The following is a 13,084-nucleotide window of genomic DNA, read 5'->3' on the forward strand; positions in this document are numbered from 1 at the left end:
TCTCCTTCCCAATTTTGTATTATTATTAAGTCTTGTACACAGTATTTACTTTACATTTAGAGAGATCAATGGCCTTAGACTTGCCCTAGAATATTATCCCTTGGAACCTTGCCTTGTTCACCTCTTATACCTACAGCTAGCATTTTCCATTCTTGCTCTTTCATTATTAATATTTCAGTGAGAAGTCCCTGGTTTCTGAAGAATGCCAGATCCCTCTGATACAAATCAGAAACCACTGCAGTATAGCGCAAATTCAATAATCCAATAAGCCATTTTCATCCTATGTCAAGGACCCTGCATATCAGCATTCTGAATGACTATGAATTTTTTTAAAATCTCATTTTGTGCATTTAGTAGCCAATTCCTACTTCTGAAACAGGAAAATCAGTGGTTTTAACACAGGGCAATGTTAACGCCTCCAACTCCCCTCCCAGGGCCTTTGAAAACACGTGAGATGTTTCTGTTTACGACAATGGCGGGGGTGCAGGAGGGGGCACTACTGGCATTTAATAGGTAGCGCCAGTTATGTTAAACATAATACAATGTTCAAGACAGTCCCAAACAATCAAGAAGTGTTCCCCTCCTCCAAATGCCAATGCATAGTTAATGTTGAATTATTACATGCAGTCTAAAACTTCATGCATTAATACATCCACTTTTTAAAATAACATATTAATTAAATTTGTGTAAGGAATTCAAATGTATATTCCGGGGTATAAAGTCCAGCAAGGAAATACATCCATCATAAACAATGTTAGAATCCTCCAGGTAGTCACTCTATTCAGTATCTTTCTTCTCAACTCATTGAGTGCACTATTCTTTTTTTTTTTTTTTAATCTTCATTGTGGTTACTTATTATGATTTTTTTTAAGCAATCTTAGGAGCAGTTTTCAGAGCAGCTTTTGGTTCACAGCAAAATTAACAGGATGTAGAGAGATTTCCTATACACCCCCACCGCACCATGTACAGCTTCCCCATTACAGTCAGGGTTAGTATGAACCTGAGAGTGGTACCCCTATAAACTACTAGGGTTCATTTCCAGTGGCTGATTTCTAGGCAAACATGTAAGGTTTTTACTGTGTAACGAACAATACTTTGGAGATTTTATTTGGCCAGAATACTGAAATCTAAAAATAAACAGTTCAGTTTTAACATTTCTACTCTACTTTCAATACAAAAGAATCACCAATATACATGTAAAATGGGCTAAAACTGTATTTCATTCAAAATTACACATCCTGTCAATGTCAAATTATTGTCCTAAAATGCTGCTTTTTCCTAATAAATGAGAGGAGAGGTAGCACATACCAATAAAGCATAGTTATTATTCCAGAGAAGGAGAGGTGCACCAAAACAAAGGTGGATGAAGGCCTTCATGGCCCAGGGTAAATTTCCAGTATATGCCCTGCATGTATAGGGACTTATTTTTCCTTTTGCAGGAGTGGACCGTGCTTCCTTAGTGGCTTCAGGAAAAGTGGTTTTCTGTTATTCAATAAATATTGCTATAATACCTCCAACAAACACTTCTGAATGCCTGTGTGTCAAGCTGTCAGGCACTAAGTTAGGTGCCAAAGAGGAAAATGAAAAGATATAATCTCTGTACTCAAGGAGCTTTTAGTCAAATGACATAGAACATTATTAGTGAATGGATAACTACAACAAAAGGATAACTGCAACAAAATGGATAATTACAACTGCTACTTTACAGTAAACACAGGGAATAGGGAGGACGGACACCCAATCTAGCTAGGGAGGATCAGGGAGAGTATCCTGGAATAGTGAAGAGCGAGTTGCGACTTGAAAGCAATAGAATTTAGCCAGAAAAAAGAATAGGGAGACGGCTTTCCCCAGCATAGGAGGGCACCCAGAAGAAGCTCCCAAGGGAAGAAAGAACATGCCATAATAGGGGAGCTGCAAGAAGTTCCTCATAGCAGACATTCATAGGAAATGCCTGAAAGTTTCTTCTTCTTTAACCACCACCTGTTATGGTGATTATTTTGTACTGAAAATAAATAGAATGGCTAAAACTGGACTCTTTATTTTTGGATTTCAGTATTCTGGTCATGAAAGTTGATGCTAGGCTAGAAAGGTAAGCAAGGGGTCATTGTGCCATAAGGTGCTTGGCTGGTTCTTATCCTGAAGGCTATGGAAAGATTCTAAGTGTGCATGCTTGTGTGTGTTTACGTGGGGGAGAGAGGGAGAGAAACAGAAAAACGTGAATGACTGTTTTTTCAGGCAGGCAAGACAAATGCCCAGGAGATGGGTTCAGACTCTACTGCAGTAAATTAAGCAAGAAAAAATAAGGGTCTGAACTAAGTAGCAGAGAAGGGACTATACCAGATAAATGTTAAGGAAATAAGATAAATCATGGTGACTAACAGATGGAGGGTCTGAAGGAAACACAAAACAATGGAATGATTGTTAAGCAAAGGCTTTTTAGAGAACATACTGGCATTATGTGCCACATTTGAAATGTGAATATCCTTTGACCCAATGTATAGACTACTAAGAATTTATTTTACACAAATACTCATGTGCAAAAAGATGTTTATATATGGATCTTGAATACAGCACTGTGTGCAAAACTAAAAAATTGGAAACCACTAATGCTTAGAATATCTATATAGATTTTTCTTAATGAAAATCTTCAAAACATCTTAAGTAAAAAAAAAAAGCGTCTATAGGAGTTATGAGAATTAAAATCTCATTCATGTAAAAAAAAGATGTGTATGTTTGAGTGTATATGTGAGTGTGTATATATGTAAAGTGGGAATACAAGTAAAGGTGAGGTTACAAAGAAAAGGGGAAGGGACGAGATCCAGGATACACTAGAATACACTTGACAAGATTAGGTTTAGATAGGAGAAGAGATTTGTTATAGAGACAAAAGGAATAGTCAAGACAAAAAGACACGTGCAGGATAAAGAAAGCCAACAATTTTCTTCCAGTAGTCTTATCTGCAAACAGATGGGGAGTCACCTGTTAAACTGAGAGGGGATGGAGAGGAGTAGGAGTTAAGCTTGGAGGAACATCAAGACAGCTCTGCTGAAACCTGAGATACAAATTTGCATGACTGCATAATTGTTTTCCCCCAAAACTAGCAGCCATGATGGAGGAGCAAAGGATGGTTTATCATTAGTGCTGTCTTACAGGGTAAAATGAAAATGTTTGGGAGACAGAGAAGCAAAGGACAGGTAGTGAAGGTTCTCAAGTACTTTCCCCAATATCTTCAATTCCAAAGAGCCCTTTTACCTCTACTTGGAGTATTTATTTATTAAAAAAAAAAAACTAGGTCTTAAAAACAGTTCCTTGGCTCTGAGTGTGGCTGCTCTGTGATGAGATTATTTTAAGTAAACTTCACTTTTTATCTTTGGATTACTTTGTAAGCAGGGCCATCCTAAAAGTAGCAAGTGCCAGTTTTGTACTTAATCAAGGGAGAAAGAAGTCTATGTGATTAATTCTATTCAAATGAACCATTAAAATAATTAAGTATCTATGTACTCTTTAAGTACATGGAAGAGAAATAGAAGACTATAGACAAAACTAAATTTAATTTTTTTAGGGTGCTAGGATTGTAGATTTTTAAAAATTTGCTAGCCTTTAAAAAAGTTAGTACTATAAAAGAATTGTTTTTAATATACAGTGCTGTATGTCAATTATATCTCAATAAAACTAGAAGGGAAAAAAAAGAACTGCTTTTAAAATGTAAAACAAATACATAAAAACCCTTAAGTATACATAACCTGTCATCAATTTGGGGAATTTTAAAGGAAAAAGTCATTGCTGTTATGAAGTCATATTATATTGTTCATATTGTTATGAAGTCATCTTCAGTTAGCCTAAGTATACTTCACTGTTACTTTTAACATAAACCAAATGGCCAGATTTATCATTTTTCATACAATTAAAAAAACTCCTCACAAAATATTTATCAATGGGGAAAAAAAATCAATGAGAGGGTTACCTTGTCTTTTGACTGTCCCTGTCGAGCAATTGCATCATACTTAATTTTTCCTTCAGCATCCACCTGAATGGCCAGTGCATTTGACATTTTTTTCTTTCGTCCCATATCCAGGGGATACTGGGCCACGTGGATCTCTGGAAAAGCACCTCCATCTCCAAAATCCTATATATTAAAAAGAAATAAAAAGAATATTTAATAGTAGTTTGAGATTTAAGATATATTCACTCATTCAACAAATAACCATTGAACCCTTATTATGCTAGAAGTTACAGAAATGGCAGTAAACAAAACAGAGGTCTCTGACCTTGTGGAGTGTACATTTTAGTGGGCAAAGGTATAAAAAGCATAATTTTTGGCTTGTGATAAATGCCTTGAAAGCAATAAAGGGACTGGGAAGAGGGGCTATTTTCTTTATTATTATTATTTTTTAAATGAATTTATTTATTAATTTGTTTTTGGCTGCATTGGGTCTTTGTTGCTGCGCGCGGGCTTTCTCTAGTTGCAGTGAACAGGGGCTACTCTTCCTTGCGGTGCGCGGGCTTCTCATTGTGGTGGCTTCTCTTGCTGCTGAGCACAGGCTCTAGGTGCGCGGGCTTCAGTAGTTGTGGCTCGCGGGCTCTAGAATGCAGGCTCAGTAGTTGTGGTGCACAGGCTTAGTTGCTCTGCGGCATGTGGGATCTTCCCGGACCAGGGCTCGAACCCGTGTCCCCTGCATTGGCAGGCGGATTCTTAACCACTGCGCCACCAGGGAAGTCCCAAGAGGGGCTATTTTTGATAGTGTGGTTGGGATAACCTTTGTGAAGAGTAACATGAGCTAAAGCCTGAATGATGAGAAATCAGTCATGGGAAGATCTGAAGGAAGCATTTTCTAGGCAGATTATACAGCAAGTGTGAAGGCCCTGCTGCAAGAACGAGCTTGGCATGTTCTAGGAAATGAGTGTCCATTGGGGCTGTAGCTTATTGAAGGCAGAGGAGCAGACATATAGGTGATAAGTCTGCATGGGTGGACAAACACCAGATCACGCAAGGGCTTCTAGACCATGGCAAGGATGTGGATTTTATGTACATGACAGGAAGAAATTAAACAAAATGTTTAGCATAAGGAAAAGATTTTTCATACATAATTTTCTTAGTGAAGGACAGGTCATGCTATAATTAGAGCAAAAATGTAAAGTATTAGGGAGTTCCCTGGTGGCCTAGTGGTTAGGATTCTGGGCTTTCACCACTGTGGCCCAGGTTCAATCCCTGGTCGGGGAACTGAGATCCCGCAAGCTGAGCGGTACAGCCAAAAAAACAAAAAAGTAAAGAATTATATTTCTTCTTCAGATTTTAACAACATACTATTTATTCAGTGTTCCATGAGAAGCAAATAAGTAGGAAGGACCCAGAAATGAGTTTACCACATTTCTAACGAAGATTATACTATTACTTAGAAGAGAGAATTAAGACCTCTAAAGTAGAACAAGCTAAGTCTGTCAATGAAGTTTAATATTACAAAAACGTATATCATCAAATTAACGTATGAATATTAAATATAATTTAAATAGTTTTCTTAAATTTAATAATACTTGCTTAGTACCTTATTATAATTTACAAAATATAATCCAGGGCTTCCCTGGTGGCGCAGTGGTTGAGAATCTGCCTGCTAATGCAGGGGACACGGGTTCGAGCCCTGGGCTGGGAAGATCCCACATGCCGCGGAGCAACTGGGCCCGTGAGCCACAACTGCTGAGCCTGCGCGTCTGGAGCCTGTGCCCCGCAACGGGAGGGGCCGCGATAGTGAGAGGCCCGCGCACCGCGATGAAGAGTGGCCCCCGCTTGCCGCAACTAGAGAAAGCCCTCGCAAGAAACGAAGACCCAACACAGCTATAAATAAATAAATAAATAAATAAATAAACAAATTAAAAAAATATATATATATATATAATCCACACATATATTCTCATTTAATTCTTGTAGTTCTTCAACACCTCATATTTTCATACGGAAAATATTCAAGTTTAGAAAAGTTAGAAGTGATTTTTCCAGGTTCTCATGGATAGCTACGAGGACCTGAACCCAGATCTTTTGACTCCAAAAGTCTTTAAATTTTTTACTAAACTGAAATACCCTGGCTCAAAAAAAGGCAAATCATTTCACTAAGAAATGAGAGAAAAAATATATTAATATTAATCATTTAGAGGGGGTTTGATGGAAAAAAAATTATGAAAATAGCCACTTTTATATGATCTCCTCCTTCAAGAAATATTCCATTAGATCCTGGATATATGATTTTCTAGGTACAACATGCTTACTTGCTAAAGAAAGGTTTGACATTTTTAAAAACAAACAATAAAGCTAAAGGAGACATTTTCTTGTAAATTAGGCAGAAAATAGTTAAGGTATTCCCAAGAAAGGTCCTACCTGTACCCAGGCCATCAATCTGACATGGGCTCAGATTTACTAGAGTTCTTCAACTATAATAAGCACTTCAGGACTGTAGATGTGGCATTACATGGTCATAAAGCTTGCCAGAAAAATCATAGCTTTTACTTTAAAAACTAGGACAAAATGCTTTCTTTCACAGAACTTTCACTCTCCTCAAGAAGCATTCAGAGTATTTCTATTAGCTGGCCATTTTGGTTTGATTTTCAAATAAACTGTTCTGCTCCACCAGGATATATGACACTTTTGATAGTCAAGTAAGATTTTAAAAGCTAACAGTACCTGAATGTCCTGATGCTGAAATGCAAGTAAGGATGAGATTTCTACTGTAGGTAAAATGATGCCTGCCATCCCACCCTAATCTATCGAGAGGCCAAAAGTAGAGCATGTGTAATCCCTAAAAAGAAACAACTCAAGCCTTCTGTTAGATAATGACAAGTTCTGTCTTTTTGCCACAGATAAGACGGCATCACAGCTTCCTTAATATCTTTTATTTTGCTCTGCTTCTCACAAATTACATTATCAGTGAAAACAAAAGCAACAACAACAAAAATCCCATCATAAGTGTGGTAAGACTGGCTTTCACACACTAGAATTAATAAGGACCAGAGGACAGCTGAACAAAAATCAACCAAAGAAACAAAAAAATCACCAGGGAATATGTTAGGAGAAGACATGATCTCTTTAGTTGAGTGTTCCTCTTCTAGGCTGTACAAAGAGTTTGGTAGGGCAGGGGTAATGACAAACATGAGAGAGGCTGAGAATACAGTTGCCTTTTTATAGGTGCTAAGCAACATACTTCAATCCACTGAATACTTAGTTCACTATGATCACCACTTGGAGGCATATGAAAAAAAGCTAAGGACACTGGGCCCTTCCCATTTGTAAAGTAAAATTATAACCATATAAAGACAGAACATGACAAAGTGATAAAATGAAAATAACTGGGTACAAACATGAATAGGCACAGAGGTTTTTAATAGGGCAGGTATATCCCTTGGGAATTGGAGGAGGAAAATTTGCAGGAGTCAGAATGAATACAGGGAGATGGAGAACAGGAAGCGGCTTTGAAAAGGAGGAAAGTCTCAAATGTTCGTGTTTCTCCCTAGATTAAAAAAAAGGTGATCAAGCATGGGCAGTATGCCCTGGAATTAGGGAAAGGAATACGCATTGAACTGATGCACAAGATCCTGAGTAATTAGGAGAATAGGTGCTGCCAAAAAAGTTTGTTCTTTGGGAACAAGCTAGAGATATAAAAAGATCATTTCAGATTCCTCCTTCTCCCTCACTGCCTCCGAATCAACCAACAAATTCTGTCTCTTATACCTTCCCGCAAATTCATCTAATCTGTATGTTAGAATATATTAACATTCTCAAGTTGAAGATAAGAAAACAGATGAAGAGAGCTTAGGATCTGTCCAGGGTCACACAAAGAGTAAGGAACACAGCTATAAAGCAAAACAATTAATTAAAAAAAACTCCTTGTCAGTGTTCTATCCACTATACCAACAGGAAAGAAATCAGAAAAGGAAATGCTGCTGGAGTTTTCCCTGGAGGAAAGTTGTTTCTTCAGGGTGATGTGGCATTGTGCATGAAGGGGAGAGGGAGGGAAAGGCACCTGAACATGAAACCATTCTTTCATCTTTTTCCTCTTACTTTCCCATTATTTTCCATATACTATAATCCCCCCCAAACATAAAGGGTTTGTTAGTTTCTTCTGTACATGAGTAACAGTTTGACATAAGAATAGACATAAATTGTACACTTCTCCAGTGATCATAAAGCGGTGAGAATAAGCAAGAAGAAAAAGCTCAATCTTCTGAGTGAAGTACATGTCTTGAGAGCTCACAACCAGAATTTCTATCATACTGACATTCATATGCAGAAGTTCTAGGGTTTAAATTTATTTTACAAAGGTGCTATAATAATTTTCAGCACAATTATTTACCTCTAATAACCGAGGTATCCAGCCTTTCCGGTACCCGTATGGGGGAGGTTCTCTTCGGGAGGAGACCAGTGAGGTCTGTCGTGATCTCTGCGATCTTGCTTTTTCTTCAGCCTCAAGCTGGTCCTGAGATAGCTGAGTAGGTGCAGGTAAAAAGCTATAAGCAAAGATAATAAAAGTCAGAATTTTAAAAACTCTTATATTTGATTATTGCAATTTGGCCATCAGACACTATTTTCCTGTAATACTTTTTCCTTTGAGCAAAAGAGCAAACTTTCCAATGATTTATGGCAGGATTATCAGTCATTTTATTATGCCTGGAAAGCAATAAGTACTAAGAGACATACAGTAAAAACACCTGACCAGGATGCAGGCAACTGGTGCCCAGAATAAAAAATTAACAGATATTTCACATAATAAACCATTGAGTTTTTATGCTTCCACCTTTCTTTTAATAAGCAAGTAAATTTTCTCAATTACCAAGGGGTCAACTCTCTAGTATATGGTTTTCTTAGTGTCTTTACTATTCTTTTACTCCTTATTTTCAACTATTTTACTCTTATGCTTCCTACTTTTAACTATTTTAGCATCAATACAAAAAAATAAATATTAGCACTGAATGTAACAAAGAGGTGGATAAAATAAGAAAACACGAGTTGCATATTTAAGTGTGTTTTCCCAAGGTATATAGTTTAGAATGCAATTTAAAATTTAAGAGTTCAAAGATTCAAAGCAGAAATTCTAAAGATGTAATTTGGTACTCTTTAATCAAAGCAGCCTTTCTACTAAACCATTCTTAACTTTTAAGTATGATAAATGTTATTATAGAGATACCCAAAGTACCACAAAAGGATTCCAGTATATGAATAATATATTTAATGGAAAAGTTAAGGTTCCTTTGTGATTCTTGACTAGTAAGAATATGTGAATAAGCAGTAGAGCTTATTTATTCAAAAATATTTAGTGGTTGCTGGGGTGCAGGCACTGTATTAGGTAGGCAATGAGATGATGAACAGAAAAAGACAGCTGAGTCTTGCAGGGGAGAGAGACAATCAAAATCACACAAATCCATAGTAATCCACTTACTAAGTGATAAGAAAAAGTACAGAGTGTTATGACAGCGTATGTCAGAGGGCTCTAATCCAGTCTGGCGGGTCAGGTAATGTGATGGCTAAGAACTGAGTTCAAATCCTACCCATGCCACTCACTAACCTGGATTAGTTGTTTACCTCTCTGAACCTCAGTTTTCTCATTTGTAATGACAGACCAAAAGATTACCTATCTCACAGAGCTGTAGTAAGTATTAAATGACAGTACCCATGAACCACTTGGCACGGTGTCTAAATACCATTCAATATGTGTTCCATAAATATTTGATTATTTGGAGCTGTTCTCCAATTCCCCCAGTTTGGGTTAGTTGCCCAAACTAACCACCCATGCTCTCACAAGACACTCTATGTATCATTATTACAACATCTACCTTATTTATTGCTATCATCTATTTATTTACCTTTCTTTCTCTCATTAGACTGTAGGCAACTTGAGGGCAGGAATCACTCCTTCTGTTTCTTTTATTCCTAACTCTCCACGCATTGTCTAGCTAGCTCACAGCAGGGCCTACTTCAATGTTGGCAAGAGAAATATATTCACTCTTCCCTTTGCACTCATTTTTATGTCACTTGTTCCTTTAAACAAGCCATCTCAGGATCTTTACATTTGCTTTCCCACTGCCATAAAGTATTCTTATTTACTTATTAAGAAAACTCTTCCCCAGATTTTTTAGTGCTTGCTTCTTAGTATTCATGTCCCTGCTCAATTACATCTCCCAACAGCTGTTACATGACCACCTTGTCCAAAACAGCATTCCACCCCACACTTTGAGTCACTCTCTATCCCTTTATTTGTATTTTATTCTTAGTACTTACTACCTGAACTTGCATTACTGATTTGTTTACTCCTGCAGTCTGTCTTCCCTAGAATGTAAGTTCTGTGAGGATAAGAAGTTTGCCTGACTGATTCAATACTGTAAAACCAACCCTAGCCTGACACATGGTAGACTTTCAACACATGCGATTTACTAACTGGATGAATGGAGTCAAACGTTTTGGGCTTATACCACAGTTGTTTTCAGTAAACCATGTATACCCAATACATAGGAGGGATACAAAGACAGTAACAAAGAAGCCAAAATATTTACTTATGTTTCATTTCTCTTGTCTTTACCTTCTGTTGGAAGAACCAGTCAGTAAAATGATCAAAAGGCAGAGTTTGGACAAACCAGTAAACAGGAAATCTGGCCTGGATTATGATGAGAACACACCCTAGCCTTCCAGGGGGTCTTAATTTTGTTGCTCCCTGTAAAGGATGATATTCCCATGAGGAATGGTGGGGGTGGGCTCCACCTCCTATGGTGGGGGTGGGTTGCATAAGCCAGCAAAAAGTCTACCTCAGTGTTTCTCAACTGGGAGCAAAATATCTACAACATAGACATCTGACAATGTCTGGAGACAGCTTGATTGTTAGAACTTGGGAGGTAGGGGGGAGAAAGGGGTTTGGAGGTTCCACTGGCATCTAGTGGGTAGAGGCCAAAGATGCTGCTAAACATCTTAATATGCGCAGGACAGTCCCACACTGTCTTATGACAGTCCCATAAGAATGAATTATCCAGTCCAAAACGTCAATAGTGCCACTGTGGAGACATCTTAGTCTATCCTTTCCCCTTTACTAAAGAAAGCGTATTAAATGCAAGTGATATTATTAGATACATAACCTTAAATACACGAGTTTAGAAAGTTACATCAGTATGACTTTAAATCTTTAGTTAGTAACACCAGGACTGTAACACATCAGCATGTCCAGTCCCTGCTGTTAAGAATCCCTGGTAGATTTCAGAGAGAACAGTTCACCTGGAAACTTGAGACCATCTCCAGAAACCGAATCAGCTAAAACTCAACAAAATCAGAAAGCTATGTAAGTCAAGCTATTTAAAGACTGCACTCTGCCCCTGCAATTTTAAGGAAAAAAAAAATAATTTTTTGGCCACACCACGCAGTTCCCCCAACCAGGGATTGAACCCGCGTCCTCTGCCCTGGAAGCGCTGAGTGCTACCCACTGGACCACCAGGGAAGTCCCTGCCACTGCAGTTTTAAGCACACAATACCCACAATATCTCTGATATTTTTCCTTTGTGTCCTTTTCAAATTCCATCTTTTCCACAAAGCCTTTCCTCATAACTCGACTAGTCTTTGTCACACTTCTCCCATCTGGAGAGCACTCAATCAAATGTTTGCTGCCTGCAACATTTACTAAAGAAAACGCTCCATTTCATTCAGCTCATTCCATCTAATTCTTTTTGCACTTAAGGTTAGTACTACACAATAAGCATTCTGTGTTGTTCTTTGTTTCATATCTGTATGCCTTGTACCCCATCTTCACTGCAGCCAAAGACTGTCAGATTTCCTTCTGTATACACACAAGCCCTAGGATAGAGCAAGGCACCCAAAAGTAATTCCCAAAAGAATTTTCTGATTCAAATATGTTTAGGATTCATAACTGTCATCAGCCAGGAAAAACGTATGTGAGGAGAATGAAGGGTGTTTAGGGAACTCAATCGTATGTACTAACATGATTACTTTCTTTACCCTCTGTGACACCCAACTTTTCCTGTTGCGTTCGTTCGCATGTAAAGTTTTTCTATTTAGATGGGGCAGCAAGGTCGACAACTAATAGGAGTGACGTAACTCCTTGGAATCTCCCCCTTAAGCATCTTTCTCTTAAAGGCGGGGACCACTTTACTTGCGGTTGCCAAGGCAATCGGGACAGCAAAAATCCGAAGTGGTTCCATCTACAGGAAGAAATCCTAAGGCCCAAAGTTAAAGTGCAGAGCAGCGGCGCGAATTAGTAGACAGCGACCACTACTGTGGCTTATTTTAAATCCCCGTTCAGTGCCGCGCCCCCCCCCCTTTTTTTCCCAGGAATCCTTGTTTCGGGACAGAGACAGGAGAGAGACTTCGGCAGGCGAACGGCCGTAAGCCAAGCGGTCGCCTCCCACCCACTTCACTCTGCCAAGACAAATAAGCCACTGCCCTCCACACCCCCAACGCGCCCACCCGAGCCGCGGACCCGACGGAGCTCTCTCCACACCCCCAAGATGCTTAAGCGAAAACACATGCGACTCCTCGGCATCTTAAGCCAGAGAACTATTCGCCACGCCGCGGCTTTCGGTCCTAGTGAGGGGGCGAACTCAACCCGGGAAGCCGCTCAGGAAAGACCCCAGCTTCGGCGAGGCCTAGTCGCCCCGGCGGCCGGCGAGAGGGCCTAGCCGTGGCCTCGGCCTGTGTCGCTCTGTGGCCCGGGCCGGGTTACTGCCCGGAGAGTGTGGGCAGAGAAATGAAAAAGGTGGGTACTCCCAGACCCTTCCGTATCGAGCACCCAAATCAACAACCCACCTGGTGAGCGCCATCTTCTTCCGCTTCTTCCAGCGCGAGCGACAGCACCGCGGGGCGGGTCTTTCCCGGCACAGAGTTGGGGAAAGGAAGGAGCGAGCGGTGCGCAGGCGCCCCAGCCGACTGGCCTTCTGGGATTTGTAGTTCTTTGAACAAGACTACAATTCGGTTCTCTTCTAACCGGAGTTATCACGGGATAAGCGCTTCAGTTAAGAAAAAACAAATGCATCACTCTTCCACTGTGACACGATAGAGCGTTCTCTAGGCAAAATACTAACAAAGTTGAGATGCCTTTTAAGTCTCTTT

At 39.4% G+C, this 13,084-nt stretch overlaps 1 protein-coding gene across 1 annotated transcript in view; it reads right to left on the reverse strand.

The window, feature by feature from the left end:
- The window catches only part of SNW1 (SNW domain containing 1), a 36,226-nt gene extending 23,372 nt beyond the window's left edge, over positions 1 to 12,854 (reverse strand). Inside the window, exons 1-3 of the mRNA XM_057542124.1 lie at positions 12,782 to 12,854; positions 8,337 to 8,490; positions 3,965 to 4,126 (exon numbers count right to left, since the gene is read on the reverse strand). Of these exons, the coding sequence (XP_057398107.1) occupies positions 3,965 to 4,126; positions 8,337 to 8,490; positions 12,782 to 12,795 (330 nt within the window). The 5' untranslated portion in view covers positions 12,796 to 12,854. The remainder of the gene's footprint in view (positions 1 to 3,964; positions 4,127 to 8,336; positions 8,491 to 12,781) is intronic.
- Positions 12,855 to 13,084: the final 230 nt, after the last annotated feature.

The sequence above is a fragment of the Balaenoptera acutorostrata genome, chromosome 3, assembly GCF_949987535.1.
Source record: "Balaenoptera acutorostrata chromosome 3, mBalAcu1.1, whole genome shotgun sequence".
NCBI classification, from domain to species: Eukaryota; Metazoa; Chordata; class Mammalia; order Artiodactyla; family Balaenopteridae; genus Balaenoptera; species Balaenoptera acutorostrata.